Source organism: Poecilia formosa, unplaced genomic scaffold (assembly GCF_000485575.1).
Source record: "Poecilia formosa unplaced genomic scaffold, Poecilia_formosa-5.1.2 Scaffold81, whole genome shotgun sequence".
Lineage (NCBI taxonomy): Eukaryota > Metazoa > Chordata > Actinopteri > Cyprinodontiformes > Poeciliidae > Poecilia > Poecilia formosa.
In genome coordinates, this window is record NW_006800020.1 from 2,055,104 (window position 1) to 2,079,623 (window position 24,520).

The following is a 24,520-nucleotide window of genomic DNA, read 5'->3' on the forward strand; positions in this document are numbered from 1 at the left end:
CTGTTATTTAATCAGAAGGTAACTTTGACATCATTCAACCAATCATCTGATCACATGTTAATGGTTCTCGTTAGGCAGTAGAAACAAAAAACTGGTACACACACCTAGAGATGGATGTCTGAAACATGCTGCCATGTGGGGTCCAACCAAGCCAGTCACTCACACACACACACACACACACACACACACACCTAGAGATGGATTTCTGAAACATGCTTCATGTGGTACCTGTTCTTGTTTTTAGTTTACATACATGTGCATTTGTTTGTAAAACCTTCTGTTTTACAGAACTGGGAAGTTAGTCAGGATTTTTATATATTTTATATATTTTTTTGTATTCATTCTTTTAACCTAATTTTTAAGAAAGGAATTCCACATCCATTTTTGGTGTTCACCCTTTCTGCTGATTCTGAAGTTGCACACCTTTAAGATCAATCAAACAATTTTCCTTTTTGGTAAGAAGTAAACTTTGGAGCCTTTTTCTTGGCTTTATACAATGTGTTTTTGTGTGGGCCTCCTTCATTTACCCAAGGTGTTGCCATATTTTGGATCATGTTTGCTGCACCATTACACTTATGCAATATAATAGGTTAGCCTACATTAACTGTAACTTTGCATATCTTTTCATCCCCCCCCCACATAGCTTTCAGTTGTTCAAGGAGTTTATCTAGTGGACTCCACAGAGAGTAATGATACTGACAGTGATTCTGGAAAAGACTTCTCTGCATCTCTACACAAAGATATAAAAAGAAAAGTAATAATGTTGAAGAAATACAATTATTTTTTAAAAATATTCTTTAAAGAATCATAAGAAATTAAAGATGCAGTATGTAACTTCTTCAAAACCATGGACTTCCTTATGAAAATTCGAACAAGCTCCGACAAGCCCTGCCCCCTTACTCTCCGCTGCATCACCAAAGCCTCCCTTCACACTCCTGTGTCTGCCTGGTAGCATTTGGACCGACCTGCATGCTATAGTTAAATTTCCAGCTGAAGGTCAAGTTAGCAGGTTGCATACAGACAGTTTGTGTGTTGGCAGTGTGGGACTTTGGGTTCCGGTCACAGAGCAGTCATCCTAAGCTGATGTGTTTAGACAATCCAGAACAGATTTCCAGATCCTTATGGACAATACAAGAGATTTATTCTAAGCAAAAAATGGCTGCTGTGTTGTGTGTTTTAAAAATTTTTTCTGCTTTCTAATTGCATATAAATATGTTGCTTATTCAGATAATTTAAAATACATTTGTTGTGAATAATTCTTAGTAAATTGTTCAAAAAAGATTTTTTTTTTCTTTTTTACCCAACTGCTCATGTTTTGAGAGCCAAAGGACCACTTTACCACACACCGTACTGAGCTGTCTGTTGGAATAATAAATATTAACTTGATAACATTTTCTGGGTCTGTATTAGTCATACAAGGTCAAAGAATCTCACTGAACAATGGATTAACATCTTTAAAATGTTTTATTTTCCAGATGTGTAAAATAAATAAACTTTTGTTGCCTACTCCCGCAAATGCAAATATGTGAACATTTTGAGTCATGGTGACAACAGATGATTCCTTTTGTATCTGCTGCAATGTCTGATCTGTTGAAAGAGCATAAATAATTATATGTGCCAGACATTGATTCATAAATTAATGTCCTGTGAAGGAACATGGATGTTAAAAAATATGCATAATCAAAAATAAAATTCTGCCTTGCCCAAATGAGGCCTACCTTTTTTAATTATAATTTCCAGTTTTTATTGGGAAGATAACAAGTAGCAGTAATGGTTTGATACAAACATTAACTACTTACCTGGACCTCTGCTGACTTGTCTCCAGTAGCTCCTGTGTGGTGGGAGCTGGCACAGTGGGCAGTTCACCATGCTGACGCGGCTCATGTGGTCTCATGGCTATTAGTCGAGGGAGTCAACATAAACCTCTATAAGCTCATCCCAGGGACCATGCTATAGGCATCCAGGTCCAGTTGAAGAAAGCCCATCAACATGCCCTTAATTAGAAAATTAACATAACAATTGTAACTTTTAAAATTTTTAAAAATAAATAAAATGTTTTACTTTTGTCTTATTTGATAACCTTAATAAATGCCCATTGGATTGTTGAATATTCAGACACAATGTTAAAAACCATTCATTGCCTAGTGTAGCGCCAGAAAAGCATAATGATTCCCACTAAATTATTTTGCCATTTCACATTACATAAGAAACCAAAGCTACACATTGATGTTACATATTGCTACTGCATTTTCATTATTTACTCACGGAAATTAATCTGCTACCAAACATATTCTGTAGAAGATGTGGCCAACATTTTTCAATGCTTAAGTGTTATAAAATGGGAACAATATATTACAAAATCTGTAAGCTATTATGTGAAACACAAAACTTTAAGATACCCAGGAATAGAAACAGCTAATTCAAGTGCAAATGTTGTAAACATTATCATAATATTTTATTTACTGTTTAATTGACAAGCACAGTCCACAAGAAAATAAATTTACCAAATCTAAATGCATTTAATTCTGATCCAAAAAGTATGTTGGGACAAAAATGGTAGGTACAAAACCAATGTTTATACTAAGGTTGAATTAGCAGGTAATGTTAAAATGAATCAACATCCGACTACAACTTTCTTACAGTGCTGTCTCAAGTTACAGAGTAATATTAGATTTGTGCCATCACCAATGATACTGTAACTATATCTCAGCTGTTATTTTTTTTAAATAAAAAAATAAAGCAAATTAAGCAGAGATACTTACTTGTAAGGCAGATATGTTGCTAACTCTGGATCAGTTTTGAAACCTTTGAGAACTTTGTCTCCCTCCACATATGAAGCGCTATTCCAATATTTGCCCTTGTTTTATTTCGGACTTGATCTAATTCTCTCTTTTTAGTTTGACTTTCGTCATGGGTCTTCTTTTGTCTACCCGTCTTGGTTTTTGGACCAGGTATAACTCCAGAAATTAGATGTTTCCCTGTAATGTTGGTTTATTTCTCCATCATTAGCACAACTGCAACAGCACAATGCTGGCTTCATCGTGAAGGACAGGTGAGTTCCACATGCATGCTGTGGATGACAGTCCAAAGACACGCTCTCTGGCTCTGATTGGTTGTTTTGTTTTGAGAGCGCATGTTTAGAAATGTTATTAGGGGCACAAGGAAGAGGCAGTAGGACTTGATTTTTTTTCACAGATTATCTCTCTCATCTTTAAGGATATAGTGACATTTTTAACAAATGTGAAAATAAAAACGTTACATACTGCAGCTTTATTTAAACTTTTTAAAATAACCATCTCGCTGCATGTATAATCACAGGATTTTAATAATTATAGCTTGTTGTAATCTTTTTACAGATAAATCCAAATTTGTCTGATGCTACCTACGATTCAAGTAATGACAGCGTGGAAGAGCCTTCAGTGTTATTGGCAATGGATTCACAACGGCCTACAAGAGCATCTTACTTCTCTGTAAGCCTCATGATTCAATGCAATTTTAAAAAGTAGACTTGATTCAATTGCTTATAATGAATTGCTAGTGTTCATTGCTACATCATGTTTTACTAGTTTTACTAATTCTTTTAACACAATCTTGTTCAGTTGACACTTTTCTTTATCTGGTCTAACATTTTATTTATTTACATATATATAATTTTTTTTTTTTTTTTCAAAATTAGATTTTTCTTCCCTTAATATTGCATTTTACTATCTGTTTGGACCTAAACTTAGAACAAGAGTATACTAAATTGGACCAAGCATTCTTATATATGTGCACCTTTTAAAAATAAGAATATTGCTTAAAAGTTCAATATTTATTGCTAGTCATTTCAAAAAGTGAAACCATACATTTATTGCACATTGAGTAGAAAATTTCAAGCTTTGCTTTTTTTTTCTTTTGTAATTTAGATGATTATGGCTTCCTGGTATTAAAAGACCAACAGAGTCTCAAAATATTAGAATATCACACTGGCCAATCAAAAAATGATGTCTTAATTCCTAATGTCAGGCTTCTCAACAGTATGTCCATTTCTATGCACTCAGAACTTGGTTGACATACTCTTGCATGAATTACTGCATCAATGCACAGTGACATGGAGGCCATCAGCCTGTGGTTGTACATGGATGTAATGGAAGTCCAGATTGCTGTGATGGCTGCCCTTAGGTCATCTGCCTTGTCGGGTCTGATGTCTATATAATGTTTCGCCTGACAACAGCATATAAATTTTTTGTCTGGGGTTCTGATCAGGGGAGTTTGTTGCTTAATTAATAACAGGAACACCATGGTTATTCAACCAGGTTCTGGTACTTTTGATGGTGTGGGAAGGTGCCAAGTTCTGCTGAAAAATAAACTCAGCATCTCCACACAACCAGTCAGCAGAGGGTAGCATGAAACGGTCTAAACATTTGCTACATGGCTGCGTTGTCTATGGACTTAAGACCCAGCAGACCAGAATCAGCAGATGACATGGTACCCCAAACATCACTGACTGTGGAAACGTCACAATGGACATGAAGCAACATAGATTCTGCGCTTCTCCATTCTTCCTCTAGACTCTTTGACCTTGATTTCCAAATGAAATGCAGAATTTACTGTCAGCTGAAAACGGGACTTTGGACCATCGAGCAACAATCCAGTTCCTTTTCTCCTTAGCCCAGATGAAACTCTGATGATGTCTCTGGTTCAGGAGTGGCTAGACATCAGGAATGTGACATTTGTAGAATATGGCTAGTATTTATTTGTGCAGTGCCTCTTGAAGCACCGACTTAAGCCTTCGTCCACTCTTTGTCAAGCTCCACCTTATTTTTCAATGGATTTCGCTTGACAGCCCTGTTTTTTCTGTTGCTTTTGCACCTTTTACCAAACTTCTATTTTTCACACTGAATTTTCTGTTACTGTCCTTGGATCCAGAATTCTGTGTATAATCACCTTCTTCAGCAATGGCACAAGTTCAAATCCCTGCTGAGAGTGGAACTCCTTCAATCAGTGCTCCTCCGCAGCTCTGATTGGCTAAGCAATGTAATGTGATCCTCTGCAGCAGCTCTTGATTGGCTAAGCAATGTGACGTGATCCTCTGCAGCAGCTCTGATTGGCCTAGTAATGTAATGTGATCCTTTGCAGCAAGTGATGGCAAAGCGGGGCATCATCACAACTTTACACAAGTGTGTCTTTACCTCCGGGGCAGAGGCTCCGCCGAACCCCTGAGACCGACTCATCGAAACCCTGGGGTTCGATCAAACCCAGGTTAAGAACCACTGGGTTGGACAATGAATTTGGGGTTTTCTTTACCTCTTTATCTGTAAGCCATAATCATCAATATGATGGGAAACAAAAGCATAGAATATATCACTCTGTGTAATGATTTTATATAAGATATGAGTTTCACTTTTTGAGATGCAAAGTTCTTTTTCTTTTTTAGAGGTTTAACTTGTTTTTAAAGTTGACTTTAAATAAAGGCCTGGTTGTTTTTTTTTTCTTTCTTTCTAATAGTGGAAGTAATACTAATTTCTTCCTCCTCTTTTTTTCTCTCCAAATTATTTAGGGGAGTTTTGCAGGGTTAGATGAGGCATGTGAAGATGGCGAAGAAGAATATGTTCCAGAAACAAGTGAAGAAAGCAGTGACAGTGATGCCAGCATGGAATTACCTATAAATAAAAGTCCAAAGGATAAAATTATGTTACTCAGTCAAAACAGAAGCAAGTTTAGTATGCAAGGCCAGATTGAGTCGAGTCAAAGAATTTTTGGAAGTCATGGTTCCAGAGCTGCTACATGTGAAGATGAAAGTGCATCACTGGAGGAAGCATCTGTTTTTGTTGCTCCTGTTTTGAAGAAGGAAGATGGCTCCAGAACATATGCCAAGAAACACCAATGTGTGTATTGTGGTGTACTTGTTCAAAAAATGTCAAGACATTTGATGCGCAAACACATGAATAAAGTAGAAGTCGCAAAAGCTTATAGTTTGCCAAAAAACTCAAAACAAAGACGACTCCAGTTGGATTATTTAAGAAATAAAGGAAACTTTGAGCACAATACTGAAGTTTTGGAAAGTAACAAAGGTAAGCTCATTGCATGGAAACAACCAAAGGAGAAAACAGAAGGAGACATATTTAAACATTGTTTGTACTGCTATGGACTATTCAATAGAAAGGCAATGTGGCGACATTTTCAGACTTGCAAATTCAAGCCTGAAGATAAATCTTCCAAAACGGGTAGAACAAGGGTTCAAGCATTGTGTGCCTTTGCTGAACCAGTTCCGCCAGAGTTCAGTGATTCTTACTGGCGGTTCCTAAGTGAGATGCATCAAGATGACATCACAGTTGCATGTAAGAAAGATAATTGCATCCTAAAGTTTGGTTACAGATTGTTTCACAAGAATAAGATGGTCAGCCACCACCCGTACATCCGTCAAAAGCTAAGAGAGCTTGGCAGACTGCTACTTGAAGCAAAAAAGATTGCTCCTGTGAAGAGTATTAAAGACCTCATAAAGCCAGAGAAGTATGTTCAAGTTGTCTCAGCTGCAAGACGTCTAGCTGGATTCTGTGAAGAAAGTGGCAAATATCATCGACCATCTCTCGCTAGAAAAGTTGGTCACAACATACATTCTTTAGCCTTGTTCATTAAGAGTGAAGGACTGAAGAGCCAGGATAAGCAAAGTGTCAAAAATGCAGAAAAGTTTGCACAACTTTATCAAGAAAGTTGGAACTATGACATTGCGAGCCAAGCTTTAACCCAGCTTCAACAGAGGAAGTGGAATGCACCTCTACTGTTGCCTTTCACACACGATGTCCAGATTCTTCACAACCATTTGTCAGAGAAACAGCAGGAGTATTTACGTGCTTTGACAAAAGATGCCTCACAGTCCAACTGGAAGGATCTTGCCAAAGTCATTCTGGCACAAGTAATCCTTTTCAACCGACGGCGAGCTGGGGAGGTTTCCAGAATGCATTTGTCAGTATACCTGTCGAAGGACACATCCACTGCACATGAGGATGTTAACCTGGCCCTCACAGCACTTGAACAAAAGCTTTGCAACTATTTTGTCCGGATAACAATAGTGGGAAAGAGAGGAAGAAAGGTCCCTGTTCTACTGAGTCCACAGATGAAGGAATCACTTGATACTCTTACTGAAAAGCGGGAAGAATGTGGAGTCCTGAAAGAAAATCTGTACCTGTTTGCTTTGCCGAATTCCTTCCATTACCTCAGGGGTTCAGACTGCATCAGGCAACTTGTAAGTCAATGCAGTGGCCTCAAAGACTCTACTGCTCTCACGTCAACAAAGCTTAGGAAGCACATTGCTACATTGTCAACGGTTTTGAACCTCAAGACCACAGAACTCGATCAGTTGGCAGACTTTCTTGGCCATAACATTGCAGTTCACAGAAAGCACTATCGCCTTCCAGAAGGAACTGTACAGTTAGCAAAAGTAAGCAAAGTTCTTCTTGCATTGGAACAAGGACGTCTAGGAGAGTACAAAGGGAAGAGTCTGGATGAAATCCACCTTGATGTCAACGGTACTAATATTTACACACTTTCATACAAGAGAAATGAAAGCTACTAACTTTGATATTTAAGGATAAATTTAAGAAATTGATATTTATAGAAGGCATGTTTTGTTAAAGATGAACAAACAGCATATTATTTGAAAATAATATAATTTAGGGTTTACATAAAAATTGTATCTTCTGATTTGGTTTGAGGTAAAACAATTTAAAAGTTGCTGTTTAAGTATTTATGGTTTCCTACCTTTTGTGGAATTGGTTCTTGAGTGTTTTCTCTAGTAAACAAATCTCTTCAAATGTATCTTACCATTTTAGAACCTCTTGACACGGATGAGACTTTTGAAGAAAAAGGTATGAATTTATTTGTTTCTCAATGGGAATGATCACAATAGTTTTAAACATACTAGATTACTGTATGTTAAGTTCATGTCAGCTGTAGATCATTTCAAGTTTAAATTGATTTTTTTCTTTTTTTCCTTCCCTAAAATCAATATTTCAGAAGAGCAGATAAAAGGAGCTCCTGAAGAGACACCTTGTGCTGCCACATCCAGTGGAAGTCAGAAAGCCTTGACCAAAAAGAGAGGTGAGCTTGGGAACCTACGGGAGTCAGTACTCTATTTTTTGTTTTTTTTAAATGCCACTTTTAAATAATTTAAATATTTCAAAATCTGTTCTTTTCTGTACTTAAAAACGATCATTTCAGATGAACTGATGCCAGAAGTCGTCAAAGTGACCCCTTCTACTCCCGCATCTAGTGACCGCAGTAATGAAAAGTCTGCTAAAAAGAGAGGTGAAATTAGAGAAATCCTTTTCAGTATATAACTTTATCCAATTATTGGTCCAGTTATTACTACTGTATCAATATTTTCCTCATATCTACTGTTTACTAAAATTTAGCTGACCTAAACAAGATATATTAACCCTTTTAGGCCTAAGTTTCAAAATATCATCTAGATATGTTTGTTTATTGTAAAATGCAAAGGGTTTTTAAATGTCCTGTGAGTAAATAATGTTGCCAGTTTTCCATAACACTTTTCAATTTCCAGCAGTTATTTACAATTTAGAGTCTGAGTGTTTATCAGATTTACAAGAAGAAAAAACAAACACGTAATTGTTTTCAGGTTTAGTGATCAAAAAATACAACAGATGCACACATTTACAAATTAGAAATTTAGACAGTTTTTGACACATTAACAGCATAACTTTCAGAATGTTTCTTTTGAAAATTAAACTGTCCATAAATGAAAGCTATGTACAGCCATTCTCAGTTTTTGCGCTACTGCCAGCTACAGTTTCTGTTCGGCTGCAGACACAGCAGGTCCATGTCATACTTCTCACACTTCCAACCAGTGTCATCCACCTCTGCTTCAGTTCTTCATTTTGGGTGATGAGGTGAGCAGCTTCTGTTTCTAACAGAAGCACCTTCACCATCCCCACAGCTCTTCTCTCTAATTCCCTGTCTGTGCCCTCTGCTCCTCCACTTGTGGATGGCTGACCCACACTAAAAGATAAATAGAACGCAGCCGAGAAAGATATTCATTTTGGAATGCAGCAGAGGACATTCAGCAAGGAACGCACACATGGAATCCGCACACAACCCTTACTCGGTCAGTAAGTTGTAATATGAAAACTTACTAACCGAATAGGCTGTTCTAAATATCACACTTCTAAGCAGTTGAGTAATACACATAATGAGATATAAGTAAAAACATGACGCTATACAGCTTCATTTCATTGTAAATTCTATTTGATTTGGTAAAACCTTACCTTTCTCTGTAACTAGATGTGTCTTCACCTTGATATGGTCTCAAAATTATTGTTGAACCTCGTTGGTGACTGTCTCCTACAGTCATGGCCAAAAGTTTTGAGAATGACACAAATATTATATTTTCACATGATCTGCTGCCCTCTGGTTTTCATGTGTTTTCATGTCAGATGTTTTCATCACATACAGAAATACAATTGCAATCATATAACAAAAACTTTTATTGACAGTTAGAATGAGTTAATGCAGTGAGTCAATATTTGCAGTATTGACCCCTCTTCTTCAGGACCTCTGCAATTCTCCCTGGCATGCTCTCAATCAACTTCTGGAGCAAATCCTGACTGATAGCAGTCCATTCTTGCAGAATCAATGCTTGCATTTTGTCAGAATTCCTAGGTTTTTGTTTGTCCACCCGTCTCTTGATGATTGACCACAAGTTTTCAATGGGATTGAGATCTGGGGAGTTTCCAGGCCATGGACCCAAAATCTCTGTTTTGTTCCCTGAGCCAGTTAGTTATCACCTTTGTTTTATGGCAAGGTGCTCCGTCATGCTGGAAAAGGCATTGTTCATCACCAAACTGCTCTTGGACGGTTGGGAGGAGTTGCTCTCGGAGGACATTCTGGTACCATTCTTTATTCATGGCTGTGTTTTTAAGCAAGACTGTGAGAGAGCTGACTCCCTTGGCTGAGAAGCAACCCTACACATGAAAGGTTTCAGGATGCTTTACAGTTGGCATGAGACGAGACTGGTGGTAGCGCTCACCTCGTCTTCTCCGAACAAGCTGTTTTCCAGATGTCCCAAACAATCGGAAAGGGGATTCATCAGAGAAAATAACTTTACCCCAGTCCTCACCAGTCCACTCCCTGTACCTTTTGCAGAATATCAGTCTGTCTCTGATGTTTTTCCTGGAGAGAAGAGGCTTCTTTGCTGCCCTCCTTGAGACCAGGCCTTGCTCCAAGAGTCTCCGCCTCACAGTGCGTGGAGATGCACTCACACCTGCCTGCTGCCATTCCTGAGCAAGCTCTGCACTGCTGGTAGCCCGATTCCGGAGCTGAAACACTTTTAAGAGACTGTCCTGGCGCTTGCTGGTCTTTCTTGGGCGCCCTTGAGCCTTTTTGGCAACAATGGAACCTCTCTCCTTGAAGTTCTTGATGATGCGATAGATTGTTGACTGAGGTGCAATCTTTCTAGCTGTGATAATCTTCCCTGTTAGGCCATTTTTGTGCAGTGCAATGATGACTGCACGTGTTTCTTTAGAGATAACCATGGTTCACAGAAGAGAAACAATGATGCCAAGCACCAACCTCTTTTAAAAGTGTCTAGTGGTGTCATTCTTACTTAATCATGACCGATTGATCTCCAGCCCTGTCCTCATCAACACCCACACCTGTGTTAATGGAGCAATCACTGAAATGATGTTAGCTGGTCCTTTTAAGGCAGGGTTGCAATGAAGTTGAAATGTGTTTTGGGGGATAAAGTTCATTTTCTGGGCAAATATTGACTTTGCAATTAATTGCTGTTAAGCTGATCACTCTTTATAACATTCTGGAGTATATGCAAATTGCCATTATAAAAACTGAAGCAGTAGACTTTGTAAAAATTAACATTTGAATCTTTCTCAAAACTTTTGGCCATGACTGTATTCCTACTTTTCCCCATTTTTGTTAATATCAAAACAGCTGACACAGAAGACCTCTTAGCAACTGAGCTGACTGAATTAATACCCCAAACATTAACTAATTCTCTTCTTACTGTTGACAAAGATAGTTATTAAAATATCTCATTTTAATTGTATTGTATTGGGATTATTGTACATGAAGTGTCCTCTATTCAGTTTTGTTCTACTAACGTTGTACACTAAAAAGTGCTCTTTTTATGCCCTTAGGTAATGAAAAAGTTGTGAAAAGAAACTGGACACCAGAGGAATGTGCTGCAGTAAATAAACATTTAAGGAAGTACATAGTGACAAATCGAGTTCCTGGTAAGGTTGACTGTGAGAATTGCATTGCTGCAGAACCACAAGTACTGAGTAATAGAGACTGGAAAGCAGTTAAGTACTTTGTCAAAAACAGAATAACCACCATGAGGAAAAAGTATGAGTGAAAGAGTTTCCATGAACTTCCATGAATTCTTTCATGAAGCTCTTGGATAGAAATACATGGCTAGTCTTGTTTTGTTATTGTACATTTGTTATGCTCCATTGCTACTGTTTGTAAATGTTAGATGTGGACAAAATTCGAAGTATTTTTCAGTTCATTTATCAAAATTCTGACAAAGATGGGCAAATGTTTAGAAAGCAAATTAAGTGCTAAACTGTTGAAACTGTTGAAACCACCATGAGGAGAAAATGAGTGAAAAAGCTTCCATGAACTTCCATGAATTCTTTCATGAAGAAATAATTTGGGTGTCCAAACTTTTTGCAAAGGGGGCCAGATTCGGTGTGTTAAAAATGTAGGGGGGCCGACCTTGGTGGATGTTCTTTACATAGAACAGCAATATATTTAAACAAATTTCAGCAAGCCATTCTGTGTTTTACATTTGCTTTTTTATTTTAATTTCAGCAATCTTAAGCATGTCTTTTGGTTCATTTGAAACATGCATATCATATGCAATTGAATATTCACTTAACTTCACTTTTTTAACACTAACTTTTTTCTAACGATATTTACAGAATTTTTAAATAAAATTACAGAAAAATGAGCAAGTAATAGTCATATCAACAAGTGCAGGGCTCATTTGAAAGATGACATATTAGTAAATGTTGATCAGATTTTTAAAAGTTTATTATTCTGGAGTGAAAACTGAAAACTTGTCTGAATTTCTGACTTATTTTGATCTTAAAAAACAAAAGCAAAATTTATTCAGAAACTTGTAAATGACAAGTGAGAGTCCGTCATTTAAGTTCACAACCAAGAATGTCTTCTCACACAAATACGTTGACTAGGGTTGCAACCCGTCCCGAACCGAAACGAGACGACATTTGTTCCGTATTCTACAAATGTGTATGTGTAATACCAAAGAAGTGGTCCCAGAGTACTTTACATAGTAGGCTGCCCTAGTCATTGTTTCACTCACGGTGTTGCGATATTGCCTCCAACAGCCGCAGTCTCCCCCCCCCTCGGCCAACTTTAAATATATAGGGACTGGTAACCCTAGTCGAAGTCCCCCCCTCCCTCCATGAGACTAGGACGATGCGTCCCTTATTTTGATTTCTGACAGGTGGGAACCCTAACGTTGACCCAAACAAGCTTAGCATTTTCTTACTAAAATGCTCCAATCTCTTGAAACATGTCCTTATCCAGCTGTCGTAAAAGTTCGCGAGAGAAAACTGCTGGTGCCGACCGCGGCTCTCTGCGTCACACTGCAGCTCAATGAGCTCCACCTGCAAATGGTCTGAGTCACATGGGCTGCTGCCCTCTAGTGGGTAAATGAGGAACAGCATTTAGTGTGTAAGCTACGCTCTATGCAGGTAGCAGTACTGCTGCCCAATGTATTAATTCTACGTGCGGGCCAGACGTTATTGATTTTATGACAGAGGCTGCGGGCTGGATGAAATTTGACCACGGGCCGCATTTGGCCCCCGGGCCGGACTTTGGATATGTCTGTCTTAGAAAGAAATACATGGCTAATCTTGCTTTGTTATTGTAAATGTGTTATGTTTCACTGCTACTCTTTGTAAATGTTAGATGTGGACAAAATTCAAAGTATTTTTTAGTTCATTTATCAAAATTCTGACAAAGAAAGATGGGTAAATGTTTAGAAAGCAAATTAAGTGCTAAACTGTTGAAATTAAATGTGCTGCTCAAAATAAAGATGGGCAAATGTTAACATAGCACATTCATATGGAGCACCAAAACTGACAAAATAAAAAATAAAAGAATAAATATATAAATAAAAGAATAAATATATATCCGACATATATAAATAAAATATATAAATAAAATGTATATATCTGACATAAGAAATAAAATAAATGTACATAAAAAAATATATAAACAAAATAAATATATAAAAGAATATTTATCTGGCATAAGAAACAAAAGCATAAATATATAAATAAAATAAAAATATATAAATATTTATGCTTTTGTTTCTTATGTCAGATAAATATTCATTTATATATTTATTCTTTTATTTATATATTTTTTATTTATATTTATTTTATTGATTATGTCGGATATATACATTTTATTTATAAATGTTATTTATATATGTTGGGTATATATTCTTTTCATATATTTTATTTTTTATTATGTCAGTTTTGGTCTTCCATACATTCAGTGTTACAATGTTGAATTAAGATGTGTTGCTCAAAATAAAGTTTTGTTCATTGGCTACATTTGTAATGTGTCTGTTTGAAATTTTGACTCATTAAGTTAATGATTGCTAGTAAATTCTGTGTACTTTATAGTTGGCTAAAATGAATAATTCAAATATGTTAAAATATTAAAACTAGAGGTGTGCTGATCAATCGGCCACCGATCATAATCGGCCGATTTCAGTGAAAAAGTGTGATCTGTGATCGCCGATCACGGTCTCTTGTTGCCGATCGCACAAACTGATCACCTGCTTCTCATTTCGCAGCCTGTCTGTGCAGCTGGTCTCCACTTTCCTTCACACTGCGCAAACATGCAGCAACAAATCCTAAGCGATGTGGAACTATAACGCACTGAGTGAATGGGGAAGTTTGGTGTTGCGGCAGAAATTGAAGCAGGTCAAAATGCATCAACACAACAAAGCTAATATGGCAAAAAACAATGCCATACTTGATGGAGTTTGGCTACATCGAGGCTCACTACAGTAAAAAAGGCATATGGAGGATCAGATAGCAGGTAAAGCAGCACACAGCTACAAACACTCACCCGGATTAGCATGACGGTCAGAAAGCTAAACAAATAACCCACAAAATAATTTAAGTCTTTGAGCTGTGATGTAAGACGCTGGTTCTGCTCTCGCTGTTGAACCGCTGCTACGCTACAGGTAGTAATATTTCACAGACGGAGCTTCGCTTCTGCTCCACCTGGCAGTGACTCTCACACCGAACCTGCTTAAAGCTGCAGCATCTAACTTAAAAAATAAATTTTACATACCTATTAAAACTTTTGTTGTCCTAACATGAGACAGATAATCTCTGGAAAATTAATCGATCTCCTCCCTGTTCTGCATAATTACTCCGCTCAGTCAGAAACGGCCACTGAGAACTAGCAGTAATCAACTAGCCGCCATGCTATCAGGAAGTTTTCATTCAGTAACTCTGGATTGTTTATCCTGTATTTGCCTTTAGATGTTAAGTTTTATACTTGAATTTTTTTGGCAATGTTGAGAGGTTTTATTTTGGCTCTTTGTATTATTTAGCCTCTTCAGAGCCTCCATATGTTATCAGTCTGTTATAGTACCAATAGCAGTACAATTTGCACAAAGCCTGTTTTGTTTAGTTTTCTTCTTGGAAAAAGTTATTTAAAAAAAAAGTTTTTGTCTAAGTTAAGGTGAATTCATCGTTCCTTTTTCCACATAATGTAACCGGTAGTGTTTATGATAATAATAAAAAAAATAATTATGTGATCAGTATCGGTGATCGGCCCTTATGGGTGATCGGTATCGGTATCGGCAGGAAAAAACCTGATCGGCACATCTCTAATTAAAACCAGTATAACTGAACACTTGGAGAATATTAAGACTGTGACCACGGAAAATTGGCTAGAACGTGAATAAGGACAGACGTACTTAAAATGCACATTTCAATGTATACATAGTTTAGTAGACCAACGAAGACAGTTACTGTGTGGCCCAGAGATGCAGCCTTTGTGCTCCAGGACTGTTTTCAGTCTACAGATTGGCAGGTCTTCAGAGAGGCAGCTACTTATGAGGGAGAGGTGAGCCTGGAGGAATACACCTCCTCTGTTCTTGGTTTCATCTCCAAGTGTGCTGATGATGTCACCACCACCAAGACAGTAACCTGTTACCAGAACCAGAAACCCTGGCTTATTGCTGAGGTGAGAGCTCTGCTGAAAGATAGGGTTAGGAAATCTTAAAGGCAGACCTAACAAGAGTTAAATGTTAACAGCAAGCCCCATAACAGACTAAAAAACTTGTGTGTAGAGGTGGGCCCTGCAAAGCATAAATGTTAGAAATGTGTGTAAGGTGGACCCCGCAAAGCACAATGTTAGAAATGGGCCCCACAAGTGACCGAAAAACTGGCGTATAAAAAAAAAGTTTCAAATTGTGTTTATTGAAGGTGATTTTTAGTATCAAGATTTTTTTTGGGACTTGCCTGATTTTTTTCATAGATCTAGGACATCTAGAAAGGGTGGGCCCCGCAACTCACCATTCTACTTTCGGACCCCACGAAGTCTATAAACCATAATGCGGGTGTGCGGGTGTGTGTGTGTGTGTGTGTGTGTGTGTGTGTGTGTGTGTGTGTGTGGTCCCACAGGAGCTCAAAATGTGTCTGAAAACTACATAAGATATAACTTGCAAGGAGAAGAGGTGGACTTTTCCAAAAAATTTTGGTCAATCTACAGCAAATTCCTTTGCATCACAGTTATTTTGGATGTGCTTTTCTTTGCAGCGAGGACAAACTATCAAACAAAACTCATGTTTCATTCATTGCAATAGTAAAATTTTCTGGAAGGTGGGAGGACCCGGGAGATGAGCGGAGGTCCCGTGCCAAGAAGGCACGAGCGAAAGCTGAAAATGGAAATCAAATTGAAAAACAAAAAGGAGGCCTGACCACAAGAAGTGAAAAACTGACAGCGCAGAGCAGCTTGTGAAACAATGGCATGGGAGGTAGAAGAGGAGAGAGAGAGAGACTGGTGCAAATGAGAACTGAGTGAAACAGTGAGTGACAGACAGTCCCAAGTGGGTCGGGTTTAAAACGAGGAAGAAGTCATCCGTTCTGCAGTGAGACGCAGCCGCCTCGCAGAGAACACGCAGCATCCAAAAAATAAAGAGCTTCTGTACAGCGTCCTTCAGGCTCATTCACAAGAATGGACAGCTAAAAGTCATTTTCTTCTCCTTAAACAGAGTAAGGCAGCAGAAATCTATAAAAGCTGATGTGACAAAGCTGAGCAGTTATTACAAAATAAGACGGAAAACAAAGGAGAAAATCAAGTCAATACCTCCAGATCTAGGTTACAGAAAACCAATAGCAGACGATAAAATTCACCACCTGGCTTTTTGTTTCCAGACTGAAGGCTTCGGCGAGGTCTTGCTGTGAGTCAGCACTTCATAATAAATTTCACAGCAAAACAATGGATCAAATAATGAAATAATCCCCAAAATGCTTTCTAGCAATCAAACATATCATGACTTAAATTCTGCTGGGGGTGTTCCAGTTAATTAGTGAGGCTCCGATCATTTAGTCGCATTCAGTTCTAACAAATTCCCAGGGTAAAGCATTTGTTTCGAAAGAATTATATAATTAGTTTTTTTAAAAAACAAATTAGTTTAATGAATAAATTAAAATAAATATTTAATCAGGTTCTGAACTGGCTGTTTTAAATTATGCTACAATTTCTTAAACGAGTTGTGCTTATATTATAAATTTAGCATGTTTCTCTGGATAAGTGCTTCGTCTCAGTTCTACAAATAGAATTTTTTTAAAAAATAACCAACTTAAGTTTAACTGACAAAACTTTCTAACTGTAGTATTTGTCATGACGGAAACAGAGAAGGAAGTTATGTGGTTGTATAATACATTTGACGATTGTAGCTTTAGTTCACCTCTAAAGTACAGTCAATGTTTTTTTTATAAATAATAAAAAACTCGATATGTTTATTTTATATATTGTAACAGTTTAATATGAATACAATAATAATTAGCCTCTTGACGGACAAAGAATAAATTGATAGAGATTTTGCACTTGATGCGTTACTGTTGGTACCAAACAACATAAGTTTATCCAGAAATTGATGATCTATGCACAGTTATCTTTCAGGTGTGCAGAGAAGAATAAAAAGTTCCAAAAAAGAAATGAAAAAATCCAGTCAGCAGCAGCTTTATTGTATGAAAATGTCTTGATGATGTCAGCGGTCAGAGGAGAATGGGCAGACTCGTTCAAGATGAAAAGGCAACAGTAGCTCAAGCAATCAATGATTACAACCAAGGAAAGCAGAATACCATCATTTAACACGATACTCCGTACATCAACTGAGCAAAAGCAGGAAAAAAAAAAAACCGCATAAAACCAAATTTACACAATTATAGATAAGGGAAAATGTTGCCTGGTCTTTAGTTCAGCTGTGACATTTAGATGTTGGGATCAGAATTTGGTGTAAACATCAAATCACAAATCCAGTCTGAACAGTATCAGACTGGTAACAGCGATGAAAAGCTACGGCGGATATTTTCTCACCAAACTTTGGGTCCCTAAGTACCAAATTAACACAGTTTAAATGCCACAGCCTACCAGATTATTGCTGCTGACCTTAATAGCTGCAGGAAAGGACAGTAAACTCTGATGGTTACTACCACCAAGATAACACGCCATGTTACAAACCTCTAACCATCTCAACTGGTTTCCTGAACATGATGATGCATTCATGGTACTGAGGGTCTCCACAGTCACCACATGTCAAATCCCTTCAGGATGTTGTGGAGCAGAAGATTTCTATCAAGACATGCAGCTGACAAATTTGCAGCAATGGTCTGATGTTCTAAAGTTAATTTGGACCAAAATCTCAGAGGGACGTTGCTTTTTTTTAATTTATTTATTTATTTATTTAAGGAAAAGCAATTTCATAATGGCTTAGGGGAAGATATTATGGAGCATTCACCATCAAGAAGTCTTTTGCAAAGTTAAATCACCACAAACATTACACATTTGGGCAGCTCTGCCGTCTACTGAAGTCTCCAGGCTGGCAATTAAAACAAATCGGTGCATAGACACTGGTTTTCTGCTTCAAAATGTTCGGAAAACTGACGTGACATTGACACAGTTTTATGCTACCTGAGACAACAACGTTGTGTGAGTGATGCTGCATACAGAAGACTTTCCCATTTTCCACACTGCACACCTCTGTCGTGACTCTCAAAGCAAAGTGGAAGCAACAGGATGGCGCAATACAGAAGGAACTTTACAACACTTAGGCACTGATGAGGATGTTTTGACTTGATAAAAGGGACGGGAAGTCAGCAAATGCTTTGTTTGGAGGAAGCAGCAAGTTTAGTTACTGCTGCAGAGCTGCAGATGAGTAAGAGGAGATGTGGTCTCGGACTGCCTGCGGTGATGCTGAGAGTTTTCTGAAAGAGTCCCAACATGAGAGGAGGCAGAGTTAAAAGCATGGCTCTCTTTCTGTCTCGCCCAGCAGTGCACTCGCCTTCCAACACCCAGCTGTGTTTGTTTGCCATGAATTAACAGCCAACAAGAGTAGACATGCTCACTCGATGTTACCAGAAACCCTCCACAACTAAACAGGAGTCAACTATTAAAATGGCTGTGAAATCAAGTGATTTATAATTAGCATCAGTCGAAATCCTTTTTATTTACCCGCATCCTGCTGTTGTATTTTACACTTAATCCTGTATTAAAGCCTCCAGGAACCGTTTCACAGCTACCTTTAAATGTCTTTGATTCGTGATCATCTCATTGATATAATTACAATATTTCTCTCTCATACGATAACAGCTGGCAGAATGCTAAAGGGAAACCCTGAGCGAGCGCTGCAAGTGTGGTCTGGTTCAATCTTAACCCCACTCACAACTATGTCACGGATCAAACAGCAACAAGGTACACAGGAGCAGGTGGGGGGTTTCTGAATGCCAAGCGGCCACTGCTGCTCAAACAGATGTTAGAGCTGCACCGCTTCTGAAATCTGAAAATCTCTCCCACTATCGGCAGCACAGGCCCCCGCTGACACCTATCAGCCCCACCACACAGGAGCCCAATAATCACATTATCAGAGATTAATGTATTAGTATTTGTTGTTTTCTTGCTGTTGTCTCCACTGGGATTAAATCAGGCATTAAACAACAATGACCATGTACTTGTTCAAAATTCACCACACCCTATGAATCTTTAAGCCACAACAAAGTAAAGTGTTCTTTGTGTTCTACTTAAAAGAGGAGCTTTATTTTTATATTTTAAGCAGGATGACTTCATGTGAGGACCGTTGAAACAAAACTCATTGCACCAGTTTGCCAAAGCTAAAATACCAAAAGCAACACTTGCCCAAAAACATCTTGTCTATTAACCTATGAATCATACCAGAAACTGGAACGGGTCCACTCGCAAATGACACGTGAGGCTCCAGGCGAGCCGCTTGTTCTTATAAAAGCTGACGCTGTCTAAGAGTACACTCGGAAATATCCAAAACGGATGCCTTGGACACGAGCTAAGAAAGCATGCAGGGAGCGTGACCTTATGGGAAATGGAATACAGAAGGCTTTTTATAATAGTTTAGCTGAAAGCAAGCATGTTTATGTAAATGCTGGTATGAACTCAGGGAACATAAACCTACAAACAAAGCATTTCTATACACCTAGTTAGTAAATTACTAGTCTGCATGTGAATAGTCTATTCCAGTGGTTCCCAAACTTTTTCTTCTGCGCCCCCCCAGTGGTTTCCAAACATTTTCTGCGCCCCCCCTATGGATTACAAATGGCTGTCTGGTTGAAACGACGCGTGTGACGGGGGACATCGACTTTTTTGGGGGCAAAATGAATGTACGTAGCTGAAAATAGACACCAACATCGGTAGCCTAAAGGTACTTGTTAAGCTTAAGGTTCTGTATTGATATTAGCTAGTCATCTTTTAGCTAACATTACCTGCATCCAACAGCTTTACTCAACTCAGTCGGTTAGTTTGGAGGGAAAAACTGAAAAGTTTTTTGCGTTTTGCTGGTTTGCTGCCGTGATTCTAACACAAACCTACGTAGCTCCGCACAGCAGCAGCAGGTCTCCTTCACAGGTGTAAACCCAGCGCGTGCGTCGTAGCGCTCATGTTGCGTTTAAAGGCGGCTCGGAAAAACAGGTTACAACATGTTAACAACTGATTAAACAGTTTTACCTGCTGATAAAAGTGACAAAGGACACAGATATGGGAAGTGTGGAAGCCTCTACTGTATCAAATTGACATAGGAATAACAGAGAGTTGGCCATTCTAAGGTAAAAACCCAGCGCATACAGTGTTCATGTTTTGTCTTTTTTTTCATCCAGACGGCTTCCCGCGCGCCCCACAGTTTGGGAACCTCTGGTCTATTCTAAGGTTTAAAAAAGTTGTGATGTGAACAACTGAGATTTGCTGAAGATCATCATCATCATACATACGCATTTATTTGTGCAGAATCCCATAGAGGCTAGTGTCTGCTGCAATGTATCAGTAACATCCACCGTTACAACTTGTCCCTTAAACATATTATTTCTAATTTATTTCACCATTAGATGAAAGTTTTGTTAGTAAACCCACCAAGACAAGCCAGTGGCCAATCATCTAATCTGATAAACCAGATAAGGAGAAGGAGGAGCATTAATCAGAGAAGCCCATTCATAGCTCTCTGGTGACATGACACGTGTCAGTTGTGCACTCCAAACATTATGGACAAGAAGAAAGCCCTAAAATCTCCCGCTTGCACTTTGCCACAAGCAAGTTTTAGCTTATGGCTTGTCAAAAGGCAACATGTTTTGTAGAAAACTAATATTTACATATGTGAAAAAGCTGTTTTTAACCAGATTGACATTATTTGTGCTTCCTCAGATGGCAGCATGTCATCAATAACACGTTTCCCATCAGAGAAATGAGCTCGATTCATCTCAGTCACACTTAATTATTTTGTACATTAAACAGCTGCGTTTAAAGTGGTTTCACACCAGTGGGCTGCTGACAATTTTTCCCCAAAGTAAGTGGTCCAAAGAATACAAAGCGCTTTAATTGACGTCTTAATTCCTCCCACCTCGTCCGCTACACACACACAAACACAAACCCAGAAGGTAACTAGATTCACTGATATTAAAACAAAAAGGCTGCTTTCAATGCCGCCTCATGAGAGAGGGAAGAGACTCGTTCTGTGTGGTCGACGGCGGCCATCACCGTGTTGTGAGGTCAGAAAAATTGTCACTTAATCTCAACTTGCAGCTGCAGTGGGACTGCTTCGCAGCACCGTCAGAGGATAAAAATAAGATTCATCTGCAGCGGCGCTCAGAGGAGGACCTCAGAGACTTCCCATGACACTGGCAGCAGAACTACCTCTATTCACCACAGGAAACTAGAAGAAATTCACTGCTCCATTTATTTTAAGGTGGAATATCAAATATAATGTGAAGTTGAAACAACACAGAGCTTGTCCTGAACCTCCGTCCCATTTCAGCAAGGATCATTTACCCGCTATAGGTTGTAATGACATCAGCAGGTAATCCAGGCACAGCCACCTTCTTGGTGATTGTAGCACTGCTGATGGCCGTATATAGCGAGGCATAGTGTGTGTAGAACTTGCTGTACTGTCAAATTCTGTTATTAGAGCGACTTGGCAGAGCAACACTGAGCCGAAAAAGAGATTGAGGCGATATTAAACTTGAAGCAGGTTTTTGTTGGTTGTACCAGGGTGGATAAGAAATAAAAGAACTTTACAGGCATAAAAGTGTGAAAAGAATCCTTTAAGATGAAGTGGCATTCAGGCTTATAGGTCTGTCTGTGTGATGAATGGTGGCTCCTGTTTAATCAATTACATTTCATACCACATAATTCCAATGACACGCCCTCTGTCAGAGGTCAGTCTGCTTCATCTGGGCTCAGAGGGACAATTTTACACACATACTGTTCCTGCGCTGTTGTTTACTCATGTAGGTAAGTTTTTAAAGTACTCAGCTAAGAGGTGCACCAATGAGCTTTGGCTCTGACGTTGCACTGACAAAGTTAACGCGCTGCCAGTTCTTAGAGAGCATTCTGGTTTGCTAAACCCAAAGATTCTGCTAAAATTGATGATAAATTAACACTGCATAGTCAAGTAAGTTGAGAAAATTCTTATTTTTTGGATGCAATATTTGCCACATTAGTTAATTTATCAAGCCATGTTTTCTTTTTTTTTTTTCTTGCCAACTGTGGCAGGTTGTGTCCTCCATACATTTTGTCATCACACTACATCTGCATCTCTTTGTTAGCTGTAACCTTCACATGCATGAGGACATTCAAATCAAAACCTAAAGTGTATCAGATCCTACAGAGACAACAGGAACACTTTTTATATATATATATATACTACAAATGACTTATGTGCTCCTGTTTGAAAAATATTCCAGGAGAAAAAGTTATCCCTTCAACTAATAATAATTACTTGACTGTAACATCTTTAGAAAGATTTTGCATCGCAAACATTTGAACCCCTTTTGAAATCAGAACCAGCATTTCACACCTTTTTGTGATGCCTTTTAGAAATAAGCTCATTACATTGGAGCCCTCTGTCAAAGGCATTTAAACAGACGGTATGGATCCAGGCAGCAGAAAGCTTACGTTTGCAGCCACCGGATTAATCTGCTCAAGTGTAAATAAATGTGAATTGGATTGATAAAATTAAGCTCACACAGCTGCACAAATAGAAAAATATCACAAATGCACAAATGTAGGAATACTGACAACCTAATGGTGTAATAATTACTAGTAGATAAAAAAGATACTACCCAAAATGAGAACTTTCAGTTTGTATGTCTTAAGTTAATCTTAGAATAAATCATCTATATTTCAACAATAATTATGATGAAGGCAGGAAGTGCACGAGTTAGTAACTTGACTGATGGGAAACCTTTTGTTTATGAACAATAAATGCAGAATCTCTGTCATCCAGGAAGATTCACAAGCTTAAAGTTCACAAACACCAAGGTTTGGGTTATGTAAAAAATGGACCACACACATGTTTTAGTCTTCAGTGCTGAAAGATGCCTAATTAGAAATATTGAATATTAGAATTCAATGAAAAGGTGCATCAACAGGTATGTGTGCACATATATCCAACGAGGTCATTGCGCCTTTTTTTCCTTCCAGCTAATGTTTTTGTTTAGAACATGCGCATGAATTTTCTCTGTTTCCAATGGTTCACTGATTATCTAGGTGTATTAAAGGGGCAGAATTATGTATTTTTCAGGTACATAGTGCCATTTTATATCACAATAAGGTAACTATGTTACCTCCATTCATTATTGTGCACAATTAGGAGACTGCAGCTTCATTCCAGGAATGTTTTTGATGAGGAAATAACGTGAAATAAAGTAAAAAAAAAAAAAAGGAATGGAAAACATAAATACACAATATCTTCCGCTTTTAACACTTCAAGTTCTACTGTAATGCAGTGTAGATTTAAAGCTTTTGCTTGTATTTGTACGTAAACTTACCAGCTTCCGTTGACACCAACCACAGACGCCACAAAGAGCCACCAGCCAAACCGCACAAACTGTCACTGCGAGGGAGACCAGGAACACACTGAGGGACACCGAGCCTGGACACACAACAACACGTAAGAGAGGAAAAAGATCAGTGATGTCTTTTTTGGGGGGTGGGCAGGGGAGACATACAGGTGCTTAAAATGAAAAACACGGGTTGATTACATGCCACTGTAAATGCTGTCAAACGGAAAGCGCCTCAAAATAGAGCTGCGCCTTCTCCCCTGCACGATTAATTGAATCGCCAAGCTGGGCTGCCTTTTTTTTTTTTTTTTTTTTTTCCACATTCCATCGTAAGCTGAGAAATACAATCTTACTGGCCTCCGTGCAGGAGCATTTCAATACCTTTTCAATACGGACCTGAGGCAGGCATCAGTCAGCCGCACACACGTCACTGTCATGGTGTCGAGGCTTGTTAACTGACAGGCTGAGAGTGAAAGGGTGGGGTGTGGGTGGTGGGGCGGATGGGAGGCTGGGGTGACAATGCAAGAGAGCTCATGATTAATGGGCAGCAGAGGATGCCCAGGGAGTGTGGTGGCTCTGGAAGACTCATAAAAATCACCATCCACTGCTTCCCCTGGTGTGTGGAATTTTTCAGAATCCACATTTTAATATCTTCGCTTTGGATGACGGAGATGCTCAGCCTAAATGATGGGGGAAAGATGCTAATATGTTGAAATTTGGGATTTCATTACCCAACAGTTCCTAAATAAATAGCAATATGCCAGAGCACACTTCCAAGCCCGCTCAACGAGAAAAACTGACAAACGGCTCAGACTTCCTACACCAACTGGGTCTGTTCTCATTTCCCCAACAGCTATCTCTCTCTCCCTGTCTGTGCTTGTCACAACTGGCCTTTTCATCATACTTCTCCATTCTATCTTTGCGTTTAT

The 24,520-nt window shown here is 38.6% G+C and overlaps 2 protein-coding genes across 3 annotated transcripts in view; one reads left to right on the plus strand and one right to left on the minus strand.

Moving 5' to 3' along the window:
- The window catches only part of LOC103141307 (uncharacterized), a 19,345-nt gene extending 6,191 nt beyond the window's left edge, over positions 1-13,154 (plus strand). The window contains exons 6-11 of the mRNA XM_016673724.1: positions 3,357-3,470; positions 5,540-7,508; positions 7,812-7,847; positions 7,996-8,079; positions 8,200-8,286; positions 11,148-13,154. Coding sequence (XP_016529210.1) covers positions 3,357-3,470; positions 5,540-7,508; positions 7,812-7,847; positions 7,996-8,079; positions 8,200-8,286; positions 11,148-11,365 — 2,508 coding nt within the window. The 3' untranslated portion in view covers positions 11,366-13,154. The remainder of the gene's footprint in view (positions 1-3,356; positions 3,471-5,539; positions 7,509-7,811; positions 7,848-7,995; positions 8,080-8,199; positions 8,287-11,147) is intronic.
- LOC103141308 (synaptotagmin-7-like) overlaps positions 1-24,520 on the minus strand; it is a 123,071-nt gene that overhangs the window by 55,284 nt on the left and 43,267 nt on the right. For both annotated transcript variants that reach the window (XM_007556903.2, XM_016673725.1), the window contains exon 2: positions 23,580-23,683. In XM_007556903.2, coding sequence (XP_007556965.1) covers positions 23,580-23,683 — 104 coding nt within the window. The remainder of the gene's footprint in view (positions 1-23,579; positions 23,684-24,520) is intronic.